The sequence below is a fragment of the Penicillium samsonianum genome (genome assembly GCF_028829775.1).
Source record: "Penicillium samsonianum strain IBT 33392 chromosome Unknown utg000003l_segment0_segment0, whole genome shotgun sequence".
NCBI classification, from domain to species: Eukaryota; Fungi; Ascomycota; class Eurotiomycetes; order Eurotiales; family Aspergillaceae; genus Penicillium; species Penicillium samsonianum.
Window position 1 is genome coordinate 1,504,903 of NW_026643261.1, and position 27,616 is coordinate 1,532,518.

General features: G+C 51.1%; 12 protein-coding genes across 12 annotated transcripts; 6 read left to right on the forward strand and 6 right to left on the reverse strand.

Moving 5' to 3' along the window:
• Window positions 1–319: 319 nt before the first annotated feature.
• pre4 (proteasome core particle subunit beta 7) lies at window positions 320–1,333 on the forward strand (the record flags this gene model as incomplete). The annotated part of the gene is made up of 3 exons (XM_057276861.1): window positions 320–455; window positions 508–655; window positions 729–1,333. Exons 1-3 carry the CDS (start codon window positions 426–428, stop codon window positions 1,331–1,333), a joined length of 783 nt encoding a protein of 260 aa, XP_057136471.1. The 5' UTR covers window positions 320–425.
• Window positions 1,334–1,515: 182 nt separating this feature from the next.
• Window positions 1,516–2,543, reverse strand: N7471_004143 (fumarylacetoacetate hydrolase family protein; the record flags this gene model as incomplete). Its single annotated transcript, XM_057276862.1, has 3 exons — window positions 1,516–1,648; window positions 1,712–2,433; window positions 2,529–2,543. The coding sequence occupies 3 exons, from the start codon at window positions 2,541–2,543 to the stop codon at window positions 1,516–1,518; spliced, it is 870 nt and encodes a 289-aa protein (XP_057136472.1).
• A 166-nt stretch (window positions 2,544–2,709) lies between these two features.
• Window positions 2,710–3,129, forward strand: N7471_004144 (succinate dehydrogenase assembly factor 1; the record flags this gene model as incomplete). Its single annotated transcript, XM_057276863.1, has 3 exons — window positions 2,710–2,790; window positions 2,847–2,878; window positions 3,006–3,129. The coding sequence occupies 3 exons, from the start codon at window positions 2,710–2,712 to the stop codon at window positions 3,127–3,129; spliced, it is 237 nt and encodes a 78-aa protein (XP_057136473.1).
• A 683-nt stretch (window positions 3,130–3,812) lies between these two features.
• Window positions 3,813–4,406, forward strand: N7471_004145 (Hsp20/alpha crystallin family protein; the record flags this gene model as incomplete). Its single annotated transcript, XM_057276864.1, has 1 exon — window positions 3,813–4,406. The coding sequence occupies one exon, from the start codon at window positions 3,813–3,815 to the stop codon at window positions 4,404–4,406; it is 594 nt and encodes a 197-aa protein (XP_057136474.1).
• Window positions 4,407–5,136: 730 nt separating this feature from the next.
• N7471_004146 (uncharacterized protein) lies at window positions 5,137–7,083 on the reverse strand (the record flags this gene model as incomplete). Its single annotated transcript, XM_057276865.1, has 1 exon — window positions 5,137–7,083. The coding sequence occupies one exon, from the start codon at window positions 7,081–7,083 to the stop codon at window positions 5,137–5,139; it is 1,947 nt and encodes a 648-aa protein (XP_057136475.1).
• A 1,266-nt stretch (window positions 7,084–8,349) lies between these two features.
• Window positions 8,350–9,208, forward strand: N7471_004147 (ATG3/ATG10 family protein; the record flags this gene model as incomplete). The annotated part of the gene is made up of 4 exons (XM_057276866.1): window positions 8,350–8,478; window positions 8,587–8,691; window positions 8,758–8,970; window positions 9,035–9,208. The coding sequence occupies 4 exons, from the start codon at window positions 8,350–8,352 to the stop codon at window positions 9,206–9,208; spliced, it is 621 nt and encodes a 206-aa protein (XP_057136476.1).
• Window positions 9,209–9,315: 107 nt separating this feature from the next.
• On the reverse strand, window positions 9,316–9,998 carry N7471_004148 (U2 snRNP complex subunit MSL1; the record flags this gene model as incomplete). The annotated part of the gene is made up of 3 exons (XM_057276867.1): window positions 9,316–9,591; window positions 9,650–9,866; window positions 9,925–9,998. The coding sequence occupies 3 exons, from the start codon at window positions 9,996–9,998 to the stop codon at window positions 9,316–9,318; spliced, it is 567 nt and encodes a 188-aa protein (XP_057136477.1).
• Window positions 9,999–10,261: 263 nt separating this feature from the next.
• N7471_004149 (WD40 repeat domain-containing protein) lies at window positions 10,262–11,523 on the forward strand (the record flags this gene model as incomplete). Its single annotated transcript, XM_057276868.1, has 4 exons — window positions 10,262–10,484; window positions 10,551–11,137; window positions 11,190–11,427; window positions 11,483–11,523. 4 exons carry the CDS (start codon window positions 10,262–10,264, stop codon window positions 11,521–11,523), a joined length of 1,089 nt encoding a protein of 362 aa, XP_057136478.1.
• A 325-nt stretch (window positions 11,524–11,848) lies between these two features.
• On the forward strand, window positions 11,849–13,139 carry N7471_004150 (lipase family protein; the record flags this gene model as incomplete). The annotated part of the gene is made up of 3 exons (XM_057276869.1): window positions 11,849–12,070; window positions 12,155–12,663; window positions 12,764–13,139. The coding sequence occupies 3 exons, from the start codon at window positions 11,849–11,851 to the stop codon at window positions 13,137–13,139; spliced, it is 1,107 nt and encodes a 368-aa protein (XP_057136479.1).
• Window positions 13,140–13,615: 476 nt separating this feature from the next.
• On the reverse strand, window positions 13,616–17,544 carry N7471_004151 (WW domain protein; the record flags this gene model as incomplete). The annotated part of the gene is made up of 3 exons (XM_057276870.1): window positions 13,616–14,155; window positions 14,230–14,836; window positions 14,888–17,544. 3 exons carry the CDS (start codon window positions 17,542–17,544, stop codon window positions 13,616–13,618), a joined length of 3,804 nt encoding a protein of 1,267 aa, XP_057136480.1.
• Window positions 17,545–18,078: 534 nt separating this feature from the next.
• Window positions 18,079–20,677, reverse strand: N7471_004152 (Zn(II)2Cys6 transcription factor; the record flags this gene model as incomplete). Its single annotated transcript, XM_057276871.1, has 9 exons — window positions 18,079–18,501; window positions 18,563–19,084; window positions 19,137–19,319; window positions 19,374–20,017; window positions 20,069–20,189; window positions 20,253–20,284; window positions 20,341–20,350; window positions 20,433–20,442; window positions 20,499–20,677. The coding sequence occupies 9 exons, from the start codon at window positions 20,675–20,677 to the stop codon at window positions 18,079–18,081; spliced, it is 2,124 nt and encodes a 707-aa protein (XP_057136481.1).
• A 1,097-nt stretch (window positions 20,678–21,774) lies between these two features.
• Window positions 21,775–27,562, reverse strand: N7471_004153 (ECM29 family proteasome component; the record flags this gene model as incomplete). The annotated part of the gene is made up of 4 exons (XM_057276872.1): window positions 21,775–22,166; window positions 22,275–22,551; window positions 22,656–22,783; window positions 22,831–27,562. The coding sequence occupies 4 exons, from the start codon at window positions 27,560–27,562 to the stop codon at window positions 21,775–21,777; spliced, it is 5,529 nt and encodes a 1,842-aa protein (XP_057136482.1).
• Between the last annotated feature and the right edge of the window lie 54 nt (window positions 27,563–27,616).

Genomic DNA, 27,616 nt, shown 5'->3' on the forward strand with positions numbered 1-27,616 from the left:
ATAAAAGGAGGTAATGCCGGGGGCGCAGATCTATTATACGAGGTCCATAAGTTTTTTGAGGCGAAGCATTCTACTACCCTTTGGAAGCGAATACGAGCACCAAATCAGGTTGGACAGAAGTACATGTGTAGACCTCGGGAGTAAGTATAGAACAGTAACTAATTGTTTCCTTTTAATTGTCTAAAGGTTTGTATTTAAAGGATATACAACACTTGTATAGTCAACATCCTCCGCCTCCGGCCCTGGAGGGTGACCGCGAATCTTAGTCAGCCGAGCTCTCCGGGCGTCAGCTCGACTGCCTAAGGTAGCTCCCCCATCTATCGTCATCACTTTACTGCGCTATCCATCTGTTGTCTTCCTTCCTTGTCTGCAATCTCCCTCACTTTTTCAAGCTCAGTTGAAATTGTCATTTATCTTCATTCATCATGAACCACTCCCCTGAAGCTTGGGGCCGCGTAGGTGGCACAACTTTCCCAGTCCTTGCTCTGTTGCTAACTATCCGTCCAGCCCAGGAACGATGTCTACGGTGCCTATGACCACTCATATTTGCAGACCACAGGTCCCAAGGCCCATACCTCATCTCCTGCAGTGACGGGTACGTCAGTGGTAGGTGTCAAGTTTAATGGCGGAGTCGTTATAGCTTCCGACAACCTGGGTATGCCGTTCCATTGTTACGATCCGTTTCCTTCGCATTGCCATCTGACGTGATATGATTTGTGAATATATAGCCTCCTACGGATCCCTGGCTCGTTTCTCCGACGTGAAGCGTCTGCGTAAATTCGGCGATAAGGCAATGGTTGGCTTTGGCGGTGACGTTTCCGACATGCAATATCTCGACCGTCTCCTCGACTCCATGGATATCAAGGAGAACTACTCGCCTCACGGCAACATGCTCAACGCCAAGAACCTGCACACGTACCTTGCAAAGGTTTTCTACAAACGACGCTCCGAGTTCAACCCGCTGTGGAACCACGTCCTTGTCGCAGGCTTCGATGCGGAAGGGGAGCCATTCCTTAGCTCGGCGGATTTGCTAGGAACGACATTCTCTGCTCCTCATCTCGCTACAGGCTTTGGTGCCCATCTTGCGGTTCCCATCTTGCGCCGCAAGTTTCCCGAGGGTACCCCCCTTGAACAAGTCAGCAAGGAAGACGCCATTGAGGCCTTGAAGGAGTGCTTGAAGGTTCTGTTTTACCGCGATGCACGAAGTACCGACAAGTACTCCATAGCCGTTATCACGAAGGATGGTATTGATCTGAAGGAGAATGAGCAGATTCAGGGTCAGAGCTGGGCCTTTGCCGAGAGGATCAGGGGATACGGCGCCCAGACTGCTTAGATCCTAATTTATGGTTTTCTTTTACATGTAATGCACACGGAATTACGGATGCAAAGATAATTTTTGGGTCCAAATAAACACAATGATCAATTGCAAAGACTGAAACGTGCAGGTAGTTATGTACAGCTTGAACCAGTACCAACTATGTCATTGGTCTCAAGGCAAGTTCAAGGGAAACAAATTTAGAGCTTGGCGCTAGGCTTGTCAAAGACCACCCGGTTGACACAGGATCCAACGCCCTCCAGCGAAACCTCGACTTGATCGCCGTCCTTCAGCCACACAGGAGGCTTGCGGCCCATGCCCACGCCTTGGGGTCTGTCAAATAGTCAGTCTATCAAATTCAAACGGCCATTTGCTTGCTCATCAGAGTGTACTCACGTTCCAGTGAAGATAAGATCTCCAGGCAAGAGTGTCGTTCCCTGAGACAGGAAAGCTATCGTCTTAGCCACGCCGAAGATCATATCCTTAGTCGAGGAAGACTGGACCGTCTGCCCATTCAACTTGGTCGAGATAGCCAAGTTATTCGGATCCGCAATCACACTGGAAGAAACAATGCCAGGACCAAACGGTGCCCAGCCGTCGAAGCCCTTACCCAGTCCCCATTGACCTCCACCCCGTTTGATCTGCCAATCGCGGTGGGAAACATCGTTTCCGACAGCATAGCCCAGGACATAGTCGAGTGCCTTGCTCTCGGGGACATTAGTAGCCTCTTTGCCGATAACGGCGACCAGTTCACACTCGTAATCCAGACCCTCGCCTTCCTGGGCAAGTTGGGCCACGGGGATATCATCTACGGGCCCGGAAATCGAGGTGACGGGCTTGTAGAACAATATCGGATATGTGGGAATGGGCATGTTCGACTCCTTGGCGTGTTGCTCATAGTTGAGACCCAAGCATCGGACTGTGCCGATATCCTTACGGGCCAGAGGTGCGAGAAGCATTCTCACATCTGCGACCTGGTCGGTAATCCGGTACTGGCCGAAGATGTCACCCTGGATGACTCTGGCCTTGGTGGCTTTGGCGATATCGTTCACCCCCGATGGAAGAAGAGCATCGCCGTAATAGATTTGGCCATCCTTGGCCAGGAAGCGGATAAGGTGCTATTTAGAGAATTAGTATATGTTGATACAATAATCGATATAATGTATTTTTTAATATTTCTCTTATAATGATAGAGACTAATTTTCAAACTCACAGTAAAGGTAGACATTGGAGAATATGGAATATGGAATATGGGGAAGTTGGGAAGTTCGAGGGGAGATGGGTATATCTGGGCACTCGGCCGGGAAAGAGCTCTTTTTCCCCAGAGCGGGAAACACATCCCAGCTCCACCCAATGATTTGCAGGCTTTTTTCCTCTTCATATTGAGATTCGCAATGGCTCGGCTCTCCGGTCTCCAGAGGGACGTCCTGTCTCTATACCGAAAGTGTCTACGGGAGATCCGAAACAAGCCTGAGGTGGGTTATATCACCTCATCCCACGTCAACCTTAGCTGATACTTATTCTATTGTAGGACTCCAGGATCAATTTCAAGAACTATGCCCGGTAAGACTCTATCAATTGCCTATCTGCCTATCTCCCTATCTCCATATGCTTTCCTTTCCTTTCCCTTTTCCTTTCCCGACGGCGTTCCCCCTAGATATCGGTGCAATCCGGCTGAGACGGGATACAGGGCAGAGTTCCAAAAACATCTCTCAGTGAATAAGAAGGACTTTACTACTGTTGAATATCTCCTGCGCAAAGGTCATCGACAGCTCGAGTTGTATGCTACCCCGGGAATCCGCAATATCCGATGAGCGGACGGGGCCAGACCCCAGAATCTTAGTTCTTCGGGGGGCGCCTACGCAGTTAGCTTTGTATGTCTCGCACGTTCCAGCCTCCTATCTCCACCAGTTCACTCATTGAAATAGAATCGGAGATCTCTAGCGTCGCCGGTTCCACCTAGAACAGATCCCTGCGAACATGTTGAACATGTTGCGCAGAAGGCATGGCCGTGTTTGATATGGTTGAGGCCTTGTTTTGGAGGCATTTTGTATAATAGTATATCATAGTATCTATATCATAGACTGTTGAGTCACTAGCGCTTTGTCATGGAGTGTTCTGCCTATACTACCGTACCACTAGTATTGACTCATTGTAGAGCTCCTTGGAAGTTTCGAGGCTCAAAGTAATTACCAATCACACATTATTCATACTTCGAGAAAGTACATTTGTCAGAGTCATTAGATTAGTAGAATTAAGTATGTATGGAATGGCGTGGTTGTTCCTTGAAGTTGCTGGCGGCTTGTCGACTGCGCCACAAGTTTCTGGATGCTTCCGCCGAAGTATAAGCAACGTCAGGTACAATGAACAACACAGATATAAAATGGCAGATATTCCACGACAATTAGAACAGAACACAATCTTCAAGACAATCTCTCAGATACTCTCTATCTATCTTCCAACTTTCTTCAATCCAAACACTCCCAAATCCCAAACAATGGCCTTCTTCTCCCAATCCGGCCTTTCGCCACTCTTCTTCCTCAATGACTACGAGACTCCCAATCAATACAAGTCTCGCCAATGTCCCAAGTCCTTCCAATCTTCCAAGATCCAAGCACCCAGCACCTTCGCACCGGCATTTGACGTGCGCGAGTTTACCAATGCCTACCGCCTCGATGGCGAACTCCCAGGCGTGGACCAGAGCAACATCGAGATCGAATTCACCGATCCACACACTCTCGTAATCAAGGGCCACACCGATCGCGAGGACAATAATGACGACAGCAACGATGCCAGCTCAAGCCGCAGCTCGTCTCCTGCAGGCTGGCACCCCGCCACCGTTGAAGACGAGGATGCAGAGTCGACTAGCTCAGCCGACACCGCTGCTTCCAACACTGCTTCGCACCCCGCCAAGAAGGACCAGCCTCACTTCTGGACCAAGGAGCGATCGATCGGCGACTTCCAGCGCACTTTTAGCTTCACCGCGCGCGTGGATCAGGACTCTGTTCGTGCAAGTCTGAAGAACGGTGTCTTGTCTGTTGTCGTGCCGAAAGAGGCGACACCCACGCCGAAGAAGATTCGGATTATGTGATTTGGAATCAACTTATGATGGTGTCATTGGCTTGGAAGCCATGGACTCGATATATTTGATTGCATTGGGATCTGGATCTCCCGGTGGCGTTTCTTTCCTTGCTGCATTTGTACTTTTATGATCGGACTTTGTTATGATAATTAATCTAAATTGATATTCATTAAATTGCTATCCCGTGTAGACAGGTAACATGCACCTGTGTTACTTGGTAGACTGTAGAGAACTTAGCTATGTATATTGACCCTGCGCCTGCAATGTTGGACTAGAAACCCCTTGCTTAACTCGATAACCTTACTTCGTATACACACAGGAATGGCTAGGAAAGCCCTGAACCACTGAACCAGCCACACGGTGAAGAATATGCATAGGAAAGCAAGATTTCTGAAGACTGAGATTGTATCCCATCAGGGACATGCATGAATTTCGGGGACTAGACTAAATGGCCAAGAAAAGCCTAAAATTGCGAAATAACAGCAGCATATGGCATAGACGCCAGATATTATTCAAACGCCAATTCCACTTCCAATTCCAAAAGGGTATACCTAATAAGACTCCATATCCAAAATGTGTTCTAAACTCCCGCCAAAGACCAAAAAACGCATCAACTCCACAGTGAACTTTTGTAGACGCCATAGGCAAAAGAGAAAAGACCAAAATAAATAACATCCAAGAGAGAAAGATCAATAAAATCATTACCAAAATTGTCAATAAACGAAAAAGGAAGAGGTCATCATATGCACAAATCCTTCTGATGACGGGTCTTCGTCAACCGACGAGGACGATAGTCGTTGCTCCGGCTTCGAGGTCGGCCTCGCATTGACTCAGAGGAAGGTAATTCAGCATCAAGGTCAAGGTCATCCTGCAAGTAACCTGGGGACGTGATAGTGGGCAGCGGAGGAACTTCAACGCCTGGTTTCTTGCTCCAGATACGACTTCCCCGTCGGCTTCTGGATCGAGAGAGTTGTGTATTGTACTCTTCATTAATTTGATACTCAGAGGCCGACCTGCGAAGTCGCTCCTTGGTTTCGTTACTTGGCTGTTGGTGACTGAGTTGTGATTCTCCAGTTGCGGTAGACCTTGTACTAGACGCAAGATCAAACGAGCCCAAGGACAATCGATCTCCATAGAAAGGTCCTTTGTTAAAGCCTCGTTGGCTTTGGAATGGAACAGAGATCACGGCGGTAGACTTGACTTCGAGGAAGGATTCGCGCTGCGAAGAATATTCCGTGTATCGGGGCGCACACAAGGTTGACCGACGCGATCGTGACGGAACGGAGGGAGTTGGGTCGCTCGAGTCGTACCAGCGAGTAGCGGCTGGATACAGCCTTGAGTAGTTCTCCGGTTTTGTCTGCAGGCTCAAGGGACGATGCACTTTATCGAATGATCGACCTGAAGCCGAGTCTTTCAGGATACATACGTTCTTTGAGCTGTCCGCATATGAGCTAGAGGTCTGTGACTCGGCAGAACTGTGAGTCCGGCTCCGCTGTATGGAGTGGACTGAGGTGGCAGAGCTGTAGCCACTGTCGGACTTGTTGAGGGATTGAGACATGCTCCGGACAAGACCAGCGTCCAGACCACCTTTTTCCAACTGGATTCTCGTATCGTCGAAGAGGACAATTCCTTCATCTTCTGGATCCCCAGGAAACAATGATTTTTTCCGAGGCTGGACTGTGAGAGTTGGGGACTTTTCGAAAGAGAATGGACTGCCGGGGACATCGTCCGTTTTCTTCAAGTCGGGCAAGGATGGAATATCCAGCGTCGACCCCCTGCTAGGTCCTATGACTTCTATGTTCCCAAGACCCAGCCCAGAACCTGAAGCGCAGGGCCCATCCAAAGGAATGCGTTCGCTGGGACATGGGGAGGCCGAGCCATTTACCACTCGCAAAGACCCTAATTTGAGTGCCCCGAGCTGAGTATATCGGGCATCCATCGGACTCGTCGGCCGCACTGGGGATGGCAGACGCAGCGGTCTCTGGGTCAAAGGCAATGGCCATTGCAAAACGGTTGACTCAGTCGGATCCTCGATCGGGCATTCAGGCTCTCCAATGGGCGATGGGACGCGTCGAGTTGCGCCTGTTGTTCGTCTTGTGGCAACCCCAGGTCGCGTCAGGAGCGATCGTCGACGCGTTAATGAGAACCGTTGGTTGCCAACCAAGAAGTGGGTGTTGGAAGATGTCGCATCCCCAATTTGTTTTTCATAGACAGCGCTGTTGTGTCTCTGTAAGGGAACTCGAGTCGAACTGGCCCGCCTTGGTGGCTGGTCATAAAGAGGCGAGCGCTGAGAAGATGATTCCCAAGTTTCCGACTGGTATGATGTTCTTCTCGAAGAGCTTGCGCTCAACAGAGTTGGACGGGTTGGATGACACTGCGTGGGACTCTGTTCATATACAAAGGTTCGACCCTCAGTCGGGGTCTCTTCGGACGACTCTCTTTCAAAAAGGGTAGGTGGGATCTCTGCTTTCTTAGGATAGCTGCCCCGTTTTTCCACATGGGTATTGGAGATAGTGCTGCCAACCCAAGGGTTTTGCCACCCTATCAGCCCTGAATTGACCGTTAGAGGGTCTGTTTCGGGGCGTTGAGAACTTTGACTGGCATTAAACTTCTTCGTCAGGGGCTTTGAAAGGCGGTTGGAGCGGTAGGTCTCGTCTTTGGCTTTGCTCGATTGAGTGTTGCCCATGACTTCAGAAGCACCAGATGCAATGCAGGTAGATTCAGATTTGCTCTGGCCAGATTCAACTGAGCATGTGCAGGGAGTATGGCGAGAATGATATACAATCAAAATAAGGGCTTGGTGACAGCCTGGCGAGCACTGTTCCCCCGCACGACGATGGGGTGACCTAGCTCTGGGATTTCCAAGCTTGTCCCGATAGAGCCTTTCAGGTTAGATTACACCCCGGACTACTGACGTCAAGCCACGCTCTGATTGCCCACAGAGGACGCAATCCGAGCCCCAAGCTCGTGCAACCGCTGGGTTTGGAATTGAGCCTACGATTGGCGGCTCAAGGTTCCCCAACAATCCCGGAGATGATGGGGGTTCCCGTGTTTCAGATTGGGTGCGATGCAGGAATTGGTTGGACTGGAAAGATGGAAGACGGATGACAGGGAGGATTGAGGTAACGTCAAAGGCAAATAGCCAATCTTGGAAGCTGGGGAGTGCTCTTCTTACTTCACAAAGCAGGATTTGAGGATTGATGATTTCACGATCTCGGCTCACGGGGAGACTAGCAGACCAGGGGTAGATCAAAATCGGCAAATACACAATCGGATCGACATTAAGATTATAGACAATTTGCAAAATAATAAATAATAAAGAAGCAACAACAAAAAAAAGAGAACAGTAGGAATTGGTGGGGAGGATAGTGTCACTGGGGAAGGGGGAACATACGATACATAAGAAGTGGAGTGAGAATCAGACAAACGAAGTGTATATGCAACTAAACGCTAGAAACAAAAGAAGACGCAAGCATTTATCGCCACAAAAGGTTCACCTACGCGCATTTGCATCAGATGAAGCTGCATGCAGTGGACAAGGAAGACATCTCCACGCGGGACAGGGAAGAAAGGTACCGCCTCCTTCTGCCGCAACCGGGAAGAGAGGTATCTAGTACTTGAGTTTGACGTGTCAGCACCATATATAACTCAGGTACCAGATACCTCTTGGCACATCTAGGTTTCTTGACAACTTCATTGTTTCCCTTCTTCTCCTTCTATATCCGGTCCACCGCAATCATCTTTTCTCTTTTAACTCTTTTTTAACTACCTGTGGGTTTATTTCCAATGTATCTGATTTGACATACAGTGACAAGTGGCAAGGTCAAGTGCTTTTACTCTTGCAAGACCCCCCGTACCCTGGCCACACCGCATTCACAACTGAGCATCTGCATCCGGGACACTGGTACTTCGCACGGAGGAATTAACAGCCCTCTCCCCAGGCTCCAGCCGCATGGCTGCACTGTGCTCTACGTTTCCCTTCCTGGTGCAGTCGGAGTTTGAGGGTGCATGTCAAGATCTCGCCGATCGATGCACTTCAGCCCAAAATATTGGCTGGTCCGCCATTCGACTGCTCACAAAGGTATCCCTTTCTTTACGCATGAACCATTAAACCCTATTTGGTTCCTTAATTGATATATGAATTGAGGAATGAAGAACTGATGGGAAAATATGGTTTGAATGAAACTAGCCAGATGGAACCGGCCTCAGAATAACAAAATGTGTCGATGTCCCTAGCCCGCTAGAACCCCCAGCGCTGGAGGACCTTGAAGAATCACAGGAAGACGAGGATCCGGTCTGCAGAGTTCTAGCCCCCCCAAGGGACGTGTCCATGTCCACTTGTCCTGACTCTTCACCGTAGGAAGCTCTCGTTCGCGCCAAACTCCAACCCAGCTTACAGATCGACTATGACATCTTGTTGTCCCCCACATATCAGGTCCCCGTCTTGTACTTCAGCCTCAGGTGGCACAACCACGGCCCACTCGGACTAGACGAAGTCTACCAGTATGTCGTGCCGGAACGGTACAGGCAAGAATTGAAGAATGTGGGTGTAATGGGTGGGATTAGTATGGGTGTAGGTGCATTCTCCGAACCTCGTGACAAGAGCTCATGTCTTCTTTTTGTTTTTTTTCTTGTAGTACCATCCTGACTCTGGCGCCCCAGCCTTTTTTGTCCACCCATGCAACACCGCGGATGCCATGGCGAACATTGCCGACGCACAGAGCGTCACTCCTGGGTCATATCTCCTCATCTGGCTCGGCCTTGTAGGTCATTGCGTGAACCTGCACGTCCCACACGAGCTTTTTGCTTAGCACAGTACCAGCCAATACTCTTGCATATGCTGGAAACGCTGGGGAATAAAAAAAAATCAAATGCAAATCGAGGACTTCAAGTCCCCAGCAGGACCCCATTCATTAGATTACTCCTCATCTGAGGAAGCTTCCATAGGCACGTCGCTATCTTCGTCCATCGGGGCCTCTTCGTTGTCGCTTTCCTCTTCACGCGGTCGCTTCAAGCCATGCGCCTCTCCATTGGCATCAGTCGTGGGTCGTGCAGGGAGTGCACCCGGAGGACCACCGAAGATAGATTTTTGGAGGTCTGTCGTCACTGGGGCTGGCGCAGCCTCAACTGGCGCAACGTATGTGCCGCGAAGCTTGGAAATGACATTTGATGATCCTTTGGCATAAACGATTTTCTAGACATCCATTGAATGAGCGGGGGTTTGCGACGATAGAAGGGCAATGACTACATACCATCTGTTTCCCGAAGAATTCGAATCCCTGTAAAGCCCGCAGTGCCTGTGTACTAGCTTGGACATCCTTGAACACAATATGGGCCTGGCCTCGCATTTTGCTGGTCTTCATGGCCACAACGTCGAGAACGGTGCCGTATGTGGAGAACAGGGCATAGAGTGCCGTTCGAAGATCATGTTTCTGAATTCTCCTATCGGGCAAATTTGTGCAGTAGAGTCTAGAAATTGTTAGCGCCAATGCGCGACAGTCTCCTGTGGTTGGACGGGGAAGCTCACGTCTGGTTAGGAGGGCCGGTAGCAACGGCCTTGCTGTCAGGGCCTCCACGGGCGGGCAATGATTTTGAAGCCATTTCTCAGATAATTAGAAATATCAGGCAGGCTTCCGTCTGATTGAAAGAGTAAATGAGAGAGCGTATGGGGAAATGAAGCTCAATCGCGTGCTGTGTCCATGGCCACTCAAAACCTCGACATAAAAGTAGCTTTGGGTCATGTGATGTATTCCCTTACTAAGCGCCGCCGTCATCACCCAGCTCCCCTCCTAGTCCCGCAACTACAACAACCAAGTACACAAGCACGACGGTAGAGAGATCCTCCTGTCGTTATTATCTCCAATATGGCCGCTCCTGAGGTTCACCATCTCTTTCACGCACCAATTGCCGACCACTCGTTCTCGTCCGACAAGAAGACACTTGCTGTCGCTCGGGAGAACAATGTGGAACTGTATCAACAATCAGGCAACAAGTTTGCGCTGAGCGATGAGCTCAAGGGCCACGAGAAGACCGTCACCAGCGTTGATATTGCTCCTAACAGTGGCCGAATCGTCACTTGCTCGCAGGGTATGTTTTGGCAAGGCCTTTTCAACTATTAACATATACAATACCTAACGGGTCTTCGCTCTATAGACCGAAATGCCTACGTTTGGGAGCAGACCCCCACCGGATGGAAACCTACTCTGGTCCTTCTCCGAATCAACCGTGCCGCAACCTTTGTGCGCTGGTCTCCATCAGAGCAGAAGTTCGCCGTCGGCTCCGGCGCTCGAGTGATTGCTGTCTGCTACTTCGAGGAGGAGAACGACTGGTGGATCTCGAAGCACATCAAGAAGCCTATTCGCAGTACTATTACAACCCTGGCGTGGCACCCGAACTCCGTCCTGCTGGCAGCCGGATCGACCGATTCTCACGCCCGAGTCTTCTCGAGCTTCATCAAGGGTATTGATACCCGCCCGGAGCCCAGTGCGTGGGGAGAGCGCCTTCCCTTCAACACCATCTGTGGTGAATACCTGAATGATACTGCTGGTTGGATCCAGAGTGTTGCCTTCTCTCCTAGTGGCAATGCGCTCGCCTTCACTGGACACGATAGCAGTGTTACTGTCGTGTACCCCAGCGCTCCGGAACAGCCCCCGCGGGCGATGTTGAATATCGCTACCCGTTTGCTGCCGCTCAACAGCCTTATCTGGAACGGCGAGACTGAGATTATTGCAGCTGGACATGTAAGTCATTTCTTTCTAGTATACAACGGCGGCTTGTGCTAACCGTATCTAGGACTGTGAGCCCTTCCGTTTCCGCGGCGATGAGAATGGATGGCAACTTGCCGGCTCTCTCGAGAACAAGGCTGGAGAAGCCGTGGGTGCTCGCGAGGAGTCTGCTTTGAACATGTTCCGGCAGATGGATCTCAAGGGCCAGGCCCAGGCGGAAACCAAGCTCAAGTCTACCCACCAGAACACTGTGCACACCATCCGGGCCCACGAAGAAGCCAACGGGGTTGTGAGCTCCTTCAGCAGTAAGATCGCCCTTCTGAAACTTGCGACCTAGCAAAGACTAACATATTATTCTAGCGAGCGGTGTCGACGGTCGTGTTGTCATTTGGACCGCCTGATTTGAATTACCTTTTAATGCCGGCCTTGCTCCATGGTCAGCATGCATATAGTATTGGATAGAATTCTTCGAGCACATTCCAGTCCCTCGTGACCACTGAAATTGCAAGGTTGTTGCATTTACGTATGTTGTAGTTGTAGACCCATGCACATACTCCCGGGTAGTACCTTCCAATATCGACAAACACCGACCAATGAGGAAATCGATGACATAATGTGTTTACCCCGGATTTGATTCCAGTCACATCTCCGCATCACAAGGTCTTGTTCTCTCCCTTTAAATATGGACTTATACTTTACCTCCTACCCAAGTCAGTATGTTAAGCCATGGCTAGCATTTTATTCCTTCCCTTGCTACTATACATTTGTTTCCTGAGCGTCGCCACGGCCCAGAACAAGTACAAGCATGTATCAAACGAGCTATTCAACTCCCTAGAAGAGTTCTCCCGAATAGTGGACATTTCATACTGCGTCGGAACAACAGGAGTACAGCAGCCATTCCAGTGCCTCAGCCGCTGCATCGAGTTCCCGGATCTAGAACTAGTAACAGTGAGTCACTTACCTACCTCCAGCCACAAGCACCCATCTCCACGAAGACACACCACCCACTAACTACATCCACCCTACACACAGACCTGGAACACCGGCCTCCTCCTCTCCGACTCATGCGGCTACATCGCCCTCTCCCACACCCCCTCCGCGAAACAAATAATCCTCGCCTTCCGCGGCACCTACTCAATAACAAACACAATAATCGACCTCTCCGCCTACCCGCAAGCCTACATCCCCTACCCAGACCCCGAAAACAACACTACCACAAACCCAATCCCCACAGGTCCGCACTGCGAAAACTGCACCGTGCACGCGGGCTTCATGCGCTCATGGCTGCATACCCGAACAGAAATCCTCCCACAGATCTCCACCCTGCGCCAAAAATACCCAGATTACGCCATAACGCTAGTAGGCCACTCCCTCGGCGGGGCCGTTGCAGCACTAGCAGGGCTGGAGATGCGTATGAAAGGCTGGGACGCAACGGTAACGACGTTCGGGGAGCCGATGATCGGGAACGCGGCGTTCGCAGCCTTTCTCGACGAGCAATTCGGGCTCGGGGATGGGATATCGATCCCGCCGCTTGAGGGGGGGTTTGCGATTTCGTCGTGTGACGCATGTTGGAGATCCGGTTCCTATGTTGCCGCTTGCGGAGTGGGGATATCGGCCTCATGCTGGGGAGGTTTTTATTAGGAGGGAGGGGTTGCCGCCGCGAAGGGAGGATATTGTTCATTGTTTTGGTGCGGAGGATCCTGGGTGTATTGCCGGTGAGGGGAGTGAGGGGGTTTTGGTTGAGTTGTATCGGGATTTGAATGTTCCTGTTGGGTTGGCTGGTTCTAGTGAGGAGGGGTGTCGGTCGAGTGGTGGTGATGGTGCTGTGTCTGACGAGCAGGCTGTCTTGGGACGTGAGAGTTCAGATGTTGCTGATTGTGAGGACAAATTATCGCCTCTACGGTGGGATTGGTCTCTTATACCGGCGAGGTATCGGCTTTGGGAACTGTTTTATGCTCATCGGGATTACTTTTGGCGGATTGGTCTTTGTGTTCCCGGGGGAGATCCAACTGGATAGAGTATACCTACATGTCTATCTAGATTGGATTAACAGATTGGATACTGGCGTTGGCTGATATCTTGGCTGCTTTGTTTTCTATTGATATACCCTGGATACCCCATTCTGTACAGTACCAGGTACCTCGTTTTGCAAGAAACTGTCTTCTTTCAACCTGATATCTATCATTCCATTTCTAAGATAGTTACTTGAAAGCAATTGCAAGTAGCCAAGAATCAAGTCAGAACAGCGGTGTAATTGTCTCAATATAATGAAACAGGCTAGGGGGTAACAGAGAAGAAAGAGCAAAAGCAGCGGATATGCAAACACGCCAAAAAGGAACCAATCGAAAACCCATCAGACAAAAGAAGAACAATAAGAATGCTGTGCAAGAAACAAAACAAATATCGAAACCAAAGGATCCCTCAAGGATCCCTCAATACAAGTATAAAAAGAAACGAGACCCTCAAACCTCATCGTCATCATCATCATCATCATCAGCGACCCTGATCCAAACTCGGCACAATCACAGGCCCAAATTTAACCACATTCCCTTGCGCCCCATCACCCTGAACCATAAAGTCCGCCGCAAGACTCAATTTACTAACGGCGCCAGGCGTGATATGGCCATAAGAAGGATTAACCGCTTCAGGGTCATAAGCCACAATAGCGACGTAGTTCCGACGCGCCATGAGCTTGCGGTATTCACGAGCCTGGCCGTTGACGTCCGTCTGGAAGATCTCCATCATATCTTCCTTGGTATCGCTCACCTGGCCGGAGGATCTGTGGCCGTTGGCGGGGACATAGAGGGGCTTGCTGTGGCTGTGCAGGAGTTTGATGATGTATGATGGGGGCGGCGTGTTGACGACGGAGGAGGCGATGAGTTGGTACATTGTCTTGTGGTCTGATGGGCTTGAGGGGTCGTGGACGAGACCTGCGCCGCAGACATTGACGGCGCCGGAGAGGAAGGTCATGCGGATTGATTTTTGGTGTGCGATGCCTTGTAGTGTACGGATGAGATATGTGCGTTCGAGATCCTGGTGTTCGGTTAGTATGGGAATGGTTTGGATATGGTGGAAATTGTGTAATCAGAAGGGGGGAAGGGACGAACCTTCGACTCGTGTGTCCATTGGTCGCGTAGCTCGTCCATCGAGTTGAATTCGCCAAATGGACTCAGTATACCGCCCATCAACCCGGATTTGCCTACGGCTCGCTTCACAGAGTCAAAGCCTGAGCCGACGAAGTCCTTGGCGCCGACTACTCCGGCTACAGAGCTGGTTACCTTGCCTAGCACATTGTATGCGCCGGTCACGGCTCGCTTTCCTGTTGCGACGGTCTGGACAATGTGTTCTGCCGTCTCTAGGCGGGGGTAGATGAGTGGCACGGCGACCATCCAGAGACAGTGTTGCACACTGGGTGGTAGCATTGCAATCTTCGGGAAGAGACCCTGGTACGTGGGACCAGCCATGACTTGGTGTGGGTTTCGTTCTGAACGGCAATCTGGACCGACGACGACAACGCCGGGACCTAGGTATTTAACAAAGTGCCAGCCTGTGCCAGTTATAGTGAAGAGGTCCATGTCATTGCTGACGTTGCGGAGGATGTCGAGGGTTGTGTGATGCTGGAAGAGGAGGTACATCTCGATGCCGATGCGGCCGATGTTCTTGAACATATTTGAGAACTGCATGTGCTCGGGATACGAGCCGAATCCATCGAAGCTGTGGATAGGTCAGTGCTGCTCGTTTATTGTTGCTGTATGGGCGACTCACATGTCATGATCATCAATCTGGCAGACATAAGGAATCTGCGCAAATGACTCCCTTATGTGGGGTTGGTCGAAGTGGCTGGTATAGTAATGGAAGTAGGCGTAAGAAACATCCTGCTGGTTAGCCGCTGTCCAAGGAGCGTTCTTTCTAGCCTCTTTTCCGCTGATAGTCAACCACTGCTTCAGAGACGGAATCTCTTTCCACATGCGATCCGCATAGATCTGACCACCCAGACATAACTGGGCGTGGAAGCCTCCGATCTCATTGTGCTTTTGCATGATATCCTTCCACATGTAACCGACGCCACCCAAACGAGCCCGCTCGCCAGCATTGACATTGAGCGAGAAGTCATTTCCAGAGGTAGCAATAAACCGCCAGTTGGTCTCATGTCGACCAGCGACGAGAAACTCGTAACGAGTGCAGCCAAGGTGTGAGGTGATGGCGTAGGTCCATTTTGCAGGACCCGCATCGTCCATCTGCAGATCAATCTCATACTTGTAGAACGTCCAGCGTTGATGGGCGGCAATGTTGATTGCCTTCAATTGTCTCGGGTTTGGAGACAGGTCTAGACTCTGGTGCATGTGAATCGTGGGTGGCTGTGCGGCATCTGTCACAAGCAGGATAGATCCCATCCAGACTCCGCGCTCGAGATCCATGTTAGTGTAACGCAGATAGGGACCGAAGTAGACACCGTTGGTTGGAGTGTTTTTGTACAAATCCATGCCGCTACTCGGGGGAGGCCCGGAGAAGCCAGACACTATGGGCGACTGTAGGCTTTCAAAGCCAGGGGTCAAAGGCACACCCGGTGACGCTAGAGGCTTCCCGAAAGCCGACAGACCGGGAGAAACCAGCGGGTGGGCGCTATACACACTTCCCACTGGGGACAACGGCGTGTCGTTGAGATTAAGTGGCGTAGGTCCCTTCGGGAACTCCCACTGAGTTGACTGTGTGGGCAAGTGGATGTAGTAATATTGCCCCGAGCTTGGATCCATGTGGGCAATCCACCCCTCTGGAAGAGGTGGCGGAGAGGCTGGACCCGCGCTAGAGGGCCCCGGAGAAGTCACCTGGATTGTCTGATGATGGAAACCGGACAAGTCATTAGCAACGGACGCCTGAGGGGATTGCCCTGTTTGCTGTTGCTGTCTCTGGTCATTCGCAAAAGCAGGATGGTCCTGCGGTGAGACTGCCGGTGCAGGGGAAGGCGCTTTTGTAGCAGGATTGGGTTGGTTTACTAAGGCCGGATGCATCATTGCAGCTCCAGCTCCAGCTGCTGCTGTTGCGGCGGCGGCGGCGGCCGCAGCACCGCTTTGCTTTTCATTGGGGTACCCATTCGAAGCAGAAGGACCAGATACACTTGAGTAGGCGGGAGGTGGGGAGGAGCTGAGGCGCATCCGGTCCATATCATGTTCCAGGGCATTAGGGGGAACTCTTCCTGGCTGATCTTGCTGCTGTTGCTGCTGTGGCCCAGATGCAGGGTGCATTTGGGAAGGAGATCCACTGTACTGGCTAGGATGCGCCTGAGGTGGCGGGCTGCTATATTGACCCGGATGAGCTTGGGGCGCGGGGCTGCCATATTGACCCGGATGAGCCTGAGGCGGCGGGCTGCTATATTGACCCGGATGAGCCTGGGGTTGCGGACTACCGTACTGGCCAGGATGAACCTGAGGCGGCGGGCTGCCATAGGATCCGGGCATCTGAGGCGGCGGACTACCATATTGACCCGGATGCACAGCAGCCGGCTGGTTATCAGTGACGACCTCACCACCCTGATAAACCGTCGGAGGGCCATGAGGCTGCGAACCGGGCTGCTCAGTAGGAGTCCACGGGCGCTGCTGCTGCTGCGGCTGCGGGAAAGTCGGCTGCTGTCCTGAGTACTGCTCTGCTCGTCTCTGGGCGGCCACGTTATGCGACTGGATACCCTGCAGGGTTCCGGTGCCTGCAATGCCAGCGGCAGCATAGCGGGCCTCGATGTCCGAGGCGGGCTGCTGGCCTGGTCCGACGACAGGAGTTTCTGGTGGCGGGGGCGAGCCACGCTCGGCGCGGGTTGTTGATGTGGAACTGATGCGATTGAGCGGGCCTTGTGGGGCCTGTAGACTTGATGGGGGACGGGCTGCAGATGTTGAGCTTTGGCGTTGAGGGGGCGGGTAGTATTGTTGACGGTAATCGTATTGAGATGTATTTGCTGGTGGCTCTGGTGGGCCGGGTGGTTGACTGGCCGGCGGGCGAGGGTACGGTCTTGCAGCTAAGGCCTCGCGATCTGGCGCATCGTAGCTAGGAGATTCGGGCAGCGGCTTAGGGGCTGCCCCTCTTCTCTCTGCTAATGTTGCGACTCGCGGCTCACGACCGTCCCGCGGCCGGAGCGCTGTTGGGTATTCGTTTGGACTCACGGAGCCTGAGCCAGGACCAGCTGGCGGAGACCCATATCTAATGTTGTCGTGATATCGGTCGTTTGAACTTGAGGTGCGCATTTGGGGACGTTGACGGTCATCCGGGTAGGGTAGCGGGGCGTTTGGTGGGGGACTGGAGCCCGCGGCCGATGCTGGAGATGACGAGTCCCGTTTGTTGATACGTAAAGGGCCGATGGTGGGTGACTCTTGTCTGGCTGGATGGTCGTTGAGGAAAAGCTCCTCGGGATGGAGGGCACGGCTGCTGCCACTCATGGTGAGAAATTCGGCTGGGCTTGAAGCTGCAGAAGACAGAATTCAGCCACAGCAGAGTGCGTCGAGGTACTCCCAATTACGGAGATAAGCGTGAAGATCGTTGGAACTTCGGGGGGTAGATGCGGGGCAGGGAAAAGCTCCAGGGTTATTTCATCTATTCATAGAAATTGTCCGAGAGTAAGAAGAAAAAGAAAAAGAAAAGTTGAAGAAGATGTGATTTTCTGTAGCCGCCAAGTTGGCGAGACGCCGACCCCGCAGGTGACGAGAATCATCACAAGTTGCTGCCTTGGGGCCTCCATACTATATACTATGGTAGTACTGTAGTACCGTAGTACTAGTTGTAGTTAATCTATGGGTCGGCCCGCACAGTTCCATGGAAGATCAAATTCCACATATTCATTTCTATACATACATCCCATATCCATCGTCAATCATGCTAACATACAACCCTGAGAATCCCCCCAAAATACAAATATGCCCTAGTAGCGCCAATGCTATCGAAAAAACAAAACAAAACAAAACCCCACTATCCAATCAAAACCCGAAATTAACCATCTGAAGTCCCTCCTGAGCCATCAGGTCACACCAATCCACATCCAAGGTATGACCCACATGCATGAGTCGCTCCAACTGCCGCTCATAGACAATCTGGAGGATAGTACGAGTTGTTGCAGCATTGCGGCCCATGCCGTCTTCCTCGTCTTCCATGCTAGTCATCAATTCCATCGCCATCATCTTCAATCCACTAGCTGATGCCGTCGCACCTGCCAGGAACAAGGGGAAGACTAAGAAGTGGCGATCGGCTCGTCGAGTGTGAGTAGTCCGCTCGGCCAAGCGCAGGATCTCTGTTACGTGGTGGTCGATTTCTGCATCTGGAGAGAACTCGGACTCGACACGTTGTCCGGGCCACATGCTGCTGTAGGAGAAGAGTTGGCAAACATGGTACAGTGTAGCGGACTAGAAGAAGTTAGCTTTTGTTTCTCTTTCATTTTTTGAATAGACGGAAAATAGAACTGACCTGCTGCAAGATTTCCCGAGACCGCCGCGGGAGGTTATCCTGGTGTTGGTGTAGGAAGGCAACGTCGGGTGATTCCCACAGTCTCCCGAAAGCCTGGCGCAGATCACTTAATTCCTGGGACCTCTTATCGAACTCTTCAAAGGGCAGGTTCTGTTTATCGTGACGAAGCCGAGTAGCCAAGAACCCAAGTTGAGCGGCTAGCCGGAATGTGTCGTGGTACAGACGCATGATTACGGGTAAGCTGTCATGCTCGTCGGAGTAGATCACACTGTAGCCCTCTGGGGCAGAGGGGTAGAGAAGACATTCAGAGCCAGGGAGCATCTGGTGGTCGATGACGGCTCGTACAAACTCTCCCGTCCCTGCTCCGCTGAACAGGGCGTACAAGTCAATGTGGCACACCCACCAGAGGATAAATGGGTGGGGCTCTTGGCCATACTTGGCGCGTCGAAGGAAGGCGATGTGAAGGAGGCGAGAGATATGGTGGGACCAGAGGTTCGAGCCGTGTGGCTCGGCGGCTGCGATCTGAGGGATGTAAGTATATAGACTGCGAGAAATTGTAACTTGAACCTCTTACCTCGTAGATCAGAAGCAGGAAGTGGGTAAGGAATAGTCCGTCGGAAACAAGATCATCGTTGTTCCGTAGGCTGACCTGGAGCGAGGGAAAAGCTTGCTGATAATATTGCAATGCATCGACATTGTGACCTGTGCCGCTGTGCGAGAGACTAAGGGCAGATACAGCCATCATAGCATGGGAAAGCTGTTATTGTTGTTAGTAACGGACATCGTATGAACTAGAGAATGAAATACCCACAGGAGGGAAATGAGCGGCCTCCCGCTCTAGGAAGTCCATGCTGAGAGTCATAAAATGACTATCAGATCCACAAGAATCATCAAGCCTATGGTCGTGGGGGAACAACTGCCTCCATACGACCTGACGGAAGTGGGAAAAGATCGTAGAATCCTGACTTTGCTGATCAAGACGCGGGTCTAAGAAAGTCATCTCCTCCACCTTCACATCCGGCGAAGGAAGCGAAGTGAAATTTGGCGAGAGAGACAGATTGCAGAAAGGATCTGAGATCTCCGATGTTGGAGAGATCCGCAAGGTCTTCCCGTTCGACGGCGAGCGGCGAGTAGCATCTTCGAACGTCTTCAAAATCACCACATTGGGATCATCTCTCACACTGCCGTCGCCCTTGGCCGCGCTTGTGGGGCTACTGGCCACCGAGCTTCTACACTCGCTGGTGGGATTTGATCTAGCTTTCTCAATTGCATCGTCTGCGTACTCTGGCAGTGAGGAGAAACTGTCTGGTGTCATCACGACATGGTACGTGCCGGGACTAAACGCTTCTGCCTTCTTTTCCCGCTCTTCGTCCGAGGTGAGCAGGGAAAAGGGTGGGAGTGAATCCCCGGACGAGAAATAATCTGTCCTCTCATCATTGGAACTTGGCGAAGTGACTAATCTAGTTAGTACTAAAAAGAAAATATCTTTGAAAAGAAGGTGCTTACGATCCCAAACGACATGGCCGTTTGTCTTCACATCGGCCATGCGACCCATGATACGCGGGGTATCATCGCGAAAAGCCAGCCGTGGGCGATAATCGCAGGTATGGCCTAGACGAGTGCATTGCTATCAAGAAGTATAAGTAAATGTGTAAAAGTGGCGATTAGCAAAAGCGTGAAGAATGCATACATTACATTGCGGGTGTCCTTCATCACATTTGACTAGAGAATGTGTGTCAGCCACGGAATTGCCGGGACAATTGACCGGAGTCACTTACCCTTTCGACTCTGGGGGAAAAAAGAAGCAAAAAACCAATTAATCAACTGTTTTTTTTGGTTTGATTTAAGGGAAACACAAAAAGAAACTCACTCGGCATGTCCTAGAACGAATAAGCTTGGATTCGGGGAGGGTCAAAATATAGAGACGATCACTTACCAGCAACCAGTACGAGATCGTGGAGGCAAGCGGATGCGCGGTGGAGCGATCAAGGCCTTTTCAGACTTGGCAAAGGCATCAAAAAGATCTTCCTTGGGGGCAATGATGGGTAACCGCAGAGGAGGTTTCCCAGAGACTTTGCTCCGTCTGTTTTGCATGACCAGACTGGTTGCCGTCATAAGGCTGTACTCTGGTCAGTGATGTACGGAGTACAGACGGGCTGGATTGGAATACTGACTAGGGTACTCCGTACGGTATGGTATATTAAGGGTTCAATTGTCAAAGAAAAGAGAAAGCTAGAAGAAGGGGAAAATTAAAGATAGAAAAAAAAAGTTTGAAGTTATAATATAGAAGATAGAGAGGGGAAGAGAAAGGCTAGATGTATGTTCGCATCAGGAAAATGCATTGGGAGTTCATGGGCGCAGTATTTTGGTCGGGTGGCGGGAATAAGGGAAAATGAAATTATAAAAATAAAGGGAAAATAAAATCGAAGAGAAGACAATAGAGCTAAGGGGAAAAAAGCGAAGGGGAAAAAATAGAAGAAAAAATGGGCAGAAAAAAAGCCAAAAATCAAGGAAAAAAAGAGAGAAGAAAAAAGACCAAATGGCATGCAGATGCCAACCATGTGGACAACCTTGGAAAGTTGCTATTATTACTTTTACTAGCTCGAAGGGTTGCCCGGGACTAGGGGGAACTAGGGCAGAGAGAGAGAGGGAGTGAGATAGGGAGAAGAGGACAAGGACCTCGGGATTTACAACTAAGGGGCTGGCTGAAGCCACGTCGAGAACTAACCTTGGAAAGTATCAGGGAAGTGCCAGGAAGTGCCTTATCCCTTTAATCGGAGCCGAAGAATGAGCTCAATCAGGAATCTACTTTAGTAGAGAGGTGTGGGGGAAATACTAAGTCTCGATCGGCCCGGACCCCGGGTCTGGATCGACTTGGTAAGGTGAAAATCGAAGAGATCACACTTTTGGCCAACTTGGGCCATTTTGGGACAAGCGTGGACTCTTTTGGGACAAGCGTAGACATTTTGGGACTCTCCGCATTCCAAACGGACTTGGCCGAGAATTAAGCGAGTGGCGCAGACTTTGAGTGCATTTCCTTGAGGAATTTAAAACTTACCCAGCTCTATACTGTTTTCCTCTGGACTTTCCTATTGGTACGATTGCTATTTTGACCCTCGTATTGAATCCTCCCATACGAAAAAAAATAAGAAATAAGCATCATTCATGATCGACCTGTAAATAAAATAAAATGGCCAAACCACGTGGGATCCTTAATTCGGGAACGCCAGGGCCTCGTCGAGTAAACGTTGTACCGGACCGGATCGCTCACTGGCCCTCCACTCACGAACACGCATGAGAAGTGTGTCAGGCACACCCGCTTGGGCATGCGGACTCAGTTTCAGGTACGCTAGAATGGCCTCTGCACGACCCTTGCGGATGGCCTCGACAGACCCGTCTACTTCCCCCGTGAGAATCTTGTCCGCCAGAGCAATCAAGGGTGCGGCCATTTGTTCACCGGATGCCTCCGGTGAAACGATCCACTGATCCACTCGTGTAAAGAAAGCCCGGAGCTCATCGTAGCCCGTGCTCACGACCTGTCGTCCACCATGTTGGAGCACTTGAGCCAGCGGACCAGTCATCTGATCCACGTACTTTCCCAGCGCTGTGGTTAGTGTTAGCAAGGTATAACGCTAGGGGTTTCCCACAATTCGGGGAGCAATTTAGGTGGATTTAGGGGATTTTGGGGATTTGGCGGATTTAGGGGACTGACCTTGACCCGAACCGGCGGTGGGGTTGAAACATTGCAGGAGACATTGTACACACGCCGCAAGGGTGTCATCTTGGGTCGAGCCGCGCCCATTCCTCGAGTCTATCTCCATCTCGTCTTGGTCTTGGTCTACCATTTCTTCCACCACCCCCGGAATAATCTTTAATGCCTCCGGCATGAAGTTGAGGTCCTTGCGTGCCTGTGCGATCTCGCCCATTGCTCGCAGTCCATGCGGCCGATAGAGGACGTTAGCTCGCTTCGCTTCGCGAACCGTAATAGTCTGACATGCGTTAGCATCAAATTGCATAAAAACCTTCTCCCGTTCCCCTCGTAATCAATTATAATTATAATCATGGGGGAAAGTGGCGACATGTCAGCCCATACCTTCATTAGATTACTCAACTCCTCATTGGCTTGCCACATCTTCTGAGCTTGCCCACTAAATTTCACTAGCGCCTTCAGCACCACTTCTTTACCTTCCCACGTCTTCCCCGCCAGAGCCCGTTCCAAAACTGGCCAAACCAATTGGGCTGTCGGGAGGTCTAACTCCGCATCAAACGACAAAACTGCTTGCGCAATCGCCCGTGCGGCCGTGTGCTTGATAGCCCAGCGGGGGAGTCCAAATTGTCCGAAACAAGGCCGACAATCTCGCGAATGTAAAGCGACACGGCACGCGATCCACCAACGTTATCTTGCCATGTCTTCTCAAACTGCTCTTTCACATGTTCGTCGCCATCGTGCTTGCACACAAAGACGAACGGCAAGGCGCTCGCCGCAAATGCCATGAACCGATCGTTGGACAGTTTGGACGCCGAGTACAGGATCTCGCCGGAGATCACTCGTGGCGTGGCATCCTCGGCTGTCAGATAGAGGTTTTTGGCATAGTCAAAGGTCTTGAGAACCTGATCATCCGAGGCGAGTCGCAGCAGATAGCCCATGGATGAGCAGTAGGAGGCGCTGACCGTGTCGTTTCGGTCCACCACGTACTTGGTGAGGATTTGGATAAATCGGTCTGCGTATGGGCGGAAGAGCAAGGTTTTCATGCTAAGCAGTACCAGAACGCGACTGCAACCCACCTTCGATGGCAGGCCCACGGCCGACCGAAGCACATCTTCGAGTCTCTGTGCCAGTTCGTCGAGATTGCTTTCATCCAAGTTGTCAATCAGATACCGCTCAATGACCTCCATCATGGGGGATGTGCGGATGCTGGACAGGCGCATCTTGTCAATCTCTTGACCGGTGAGACCATATTTGTCGGCATTGAGGTGGACGTAGTTGACAGCCTGTGGCTCTAGAGAGCTTAGAGCACTTAGGAACTTCTCCAGCATATTGGGAACATGTGGGCGTAGTAAACTGCCGGGGCTCTTCTTGATCATTGAGATAAGAGCACCAATAGCATATCCTTGCACTTCTTCTACGCTGGAATCTAGTCCCTTATCGCTTAGAAGGAAGGGGATAGCACTCTTGAGTAAAGTATCTGCGCGCTTCTCCGTGCCACTCGTCTCGAGTGTGCGGATGACCGAATTGGTAATGGTTTGACAGAGCTTCAGCGCGGCGGTGCGGACGGATTCCTTGATATCGTCCAGTAATTTAAAAGCCTTGCTGTAAATCTCATCGAGGTACTGGGCGTATTTCTCCGGACGGCGACCTTGAATCAAGTCTGCCACGGCAGCGCAACTTGCTTGCCGAACACGCCATTCTCGACCAGCTAGAACGCTCTTGAGAAGATCCTGCATGATATCATCAAAGTGGGTATCGATGACAACAGTAGGGTCCTTGACTAGTGCTTGCCAGATGGTGTTCATAGATCTTTGCACGTTCGGGTTGGGATCGAACCGGTAACGGAAAAGCTTGGGGTAAATCTTAGGGTTCTTCGCCAGATAGCCATCGACACTGGAGTCAGAAAAGATGCTGCTGATTCCGAAGCGGCCAAATGCCGCACGATTTGTCCAAATAGCATTGTTTGAAGCCAGGGACATAAACCGGTAAACCAGAGTGGGATCACCCGCCTCGGCGGCCAGGTTCATGATATCCTTGTAGGTGTTGACAGACGACCCTTCACCAGTGGGGAGGGCCCCGGGCTCAAATAGCTGGGTGTCGGCCTCAATCTTGCCACCCCCGAGATTGGGACCAGTCGAGGTGAAGGACTCGACTAGATCTTGGACCAGATCGTCTTTCAGGGATTGGTCGCCGATCTCATATACAAGGCTGAGTCCGTGCGCTCCAGTCTCCTGCACCACCTCGTCCCGGTTTCCAAGGAGGCTGCTGAAAGTAGCTTGGCACTTACGCAGCCGCTCCTGCATCTCCTGCATGTGACCGCAGTATTTAACCAGTGACAACAACCAGATCGCAGACGCTTTCCGCAGAGATGGCTTGGGCGCAATGCAATCAGCAATGACCTTATTACAGATGACTGCAAACACAGAGCGCGGGACGTCTGAGTGAGGGAACTCTGCATCGATGTCGAAATCTTGGATAAGAGCCCGAGAATCCCAACCAACAGCGACATTGCTCAAGGCCTCGCCTACAGTGAACTGAACTTCGGGACTGCGGATTTCATGTAGACTGTAGAGTGAACTCAGGAAATCGCCGAACAAGGTACTATCCGAGCCAGATCGGGAAAAGGTCAGAGTCAACAACCCCAGAGAGCTGATAGGGATTTGATTCTCAGTTTTGGCGTCGCGCGATAGCTTTTCCAGGATCTTTTTCCAGCCATCTTCTGTGATAACGTCCAGAGGGAGTACGCCAGATAGACTTAATTGTCCAATGGCCTCCTGTGCGGTCCTTTGGAGCAGAGTATCCCGGGAAACATCTAGAATATCAAAGAGAGTCTCAATAAACTGCTTTGTTTGTGCTTCTGGGGCTCGGTTCGCTAGACCGCGGTATGCAAGTCGACTCAACAAATACGAGAGCGCTAGAATCGCCCCACGGACTCGCATGACCTCTTGGCCAACAGCAGTATTCCACGATTGGATAGTAGCACTCAGTTGAGTAATGAAACTCTTCAGCTGCTCCTCTGAAAAGGCAGGATGTGAAACCAGAATTCCAAATGCCCGTGCAGTAATACCCTGGTTATCTTGGTTGTTGCTGCAAATAGGCTCCATCAAGGATGTCGCACGCGAGATCAAGTGTTCAACAACGTCATTAGGTGCGAGCGAGCAGATTTCCACGAAATGAACACCACATTGCCGCAGACCCTCGCGCTCGCCGGTTACAAGACCTTCGAGGGTGCCAGACAAAAATGCCAAAACAGACTCCTTCGCAGATTCTCGAATGTACTTTCTCACAGCTGAACGAGCTTCCTCGCTGGTGGAGAGAAGCACTTCCAGCTTGTAATCCCAATCTTGTTCTAGATCTGCAGCAACACCCGAGGCTGAGAACGCCTCCCAAAGCAATGTATTTCGGAGGAATGAAATGGCAGGCATGAATGAACCTTTATAGGGACCAGACAGTAGTTGGGATGCGGACAAAGCCTGAACATTCAAGTGCTCCTCTTGCCCTCCCGAACCAAGCAGGAAACGAGTAGCCTCATTGAACTTTGGGAAGTCGAACCAGGATTCGTCGCGAACTGGAGCTGCCGATGAAGTTGACCATTTCCCGTCCTGGGTAGGATTGAGAAGTCGGTACCAGTAAGGATGAAGACCTTTCTTTCCTTCCTCCACGATTTCTTGTTGTCTTTCTGGGCCTCTTGCAATGGCCATCAAATCGATCCAACGGGCAACCACATCGCCAAATGGCAGGAAACGGTTCGCAAAACGCACTGCGGCATACTGAACACCTCGTACAGCACGGTAACCAGTGTCGGGATCAATATCGCCAGGCTGCAGGCTCATCTGACGAACCAGGAATGGCCGTAGCTGGTCCTGGAAGGTCTTGTCATGGCTATCTAATGAAGAATTGAGAATACTTCCTAGTGCCTGATCGATGCTGACGAATATCTGAGGACTTGAGTCATCCGCACTCAAGGAAGCAAAGAGCCATCGGACCAGGTCGAATTCGAAGTTCTCTACAGCATCGGATTGTGACAGAAAGTCGACCTTGGGAACCATGATACCGATACTCTCGTAGGCAAGACCTCGCAAGCTGAGGTCTGTTGTGGGTAGTTTCTGCCCACTAGCTGCCGGACTGGGCCATCCTTGAGACTGAATGAAATCCCTCAGTCCTGCAATAAGTTTGGGCGCGATTTGGTTGAGATCAGATGGTGCGCCCATACGGACTACCCAAGTGGTAAACGTAAAAATTTGGGTCCTTAGTTTCGACGCTTGCAGCCCCTGAGAGGATCTAGCAGAGTCTGATAGAAGCCCATCTTCAATGAGCCTCATTATTCGCTGGGGGTCTGCAGTAGCTTTGATGGACTTCCCCAGAAAGACGAGGAGCTTCACTTGGAGTGGAGAGCGCGCGGGAGGAGCACCGGCGGTGCCAAAATACAAATCATACAACTCCTGCACAACATCCGGATTCTCAATATCCGCAGTAAATCGCTTCAGAGTCTCATCTCCCAGATCAGCAAGGCGGGAGTTGGCATCAGCAGAAGCGATCAGTGAAGGCAGGAATCGTTGTGGATCCTTAAAAGCACCGCTTCCGATGAATCGAAGGGCGGTGACTTTTGTCTCGGTCAGGTTCAAGCCACCATCAGTAGAAGGGTTCCATGTCTCGTTTGCAGGGGCACCCTTGTTCAAAAAGTTATACTCGTCTGGAGATAGACCGGGACATGTTGAAGTTTCCCTGGGGCCAGGGGTAAGAAGTAACAATTTCGCCAGCCAAAAGGACAAAAATTGGGAATCTTCGTCTGATAGATCGAGTCGGGCCTTCAGCTGCTGATCTTCTTCACTGCCCTTTGCTGGAAGCTTGAGAAGTGGCAATAGACGCAAAACCAGATTAAATACGATAGCACCCTGAGTGGGTGACGTTCCAATCTTCGAGATACCCTGGAGCAAGGGCAATAGGATTTCGACTCTGGCTTCGGAGCCGAGGCGATCAATACCTTGTTGAGCATAGATGAGATCAAAATGCCTGATCAATTGAGATTTTTGCTCCTTGAACTGCTTCAACAACGCTGCCACGGGCAGCTGAATAGAGGGGGCTTTGACTCGGGTGTTGACATGCTGGCAGACCGAGATGATTTTGTTGCGCACCTCCACGCTGTCTGACCCAAGCTTCAGCAACAAGGGAGGCAAATATGTTCCAAGTAGTGACTGCAGTTTCTCATCTGTGTCTGCCATGGCAATTCTGAATTCCACCTTGCCTATCAGACTCAACTCGCGAGCCTCAGGACTCTGTGAGTCCGCCATGATGAAAGTGTTTTGCACAAGGGGGATTCTAACAGGGCACCAAATTGACACAAT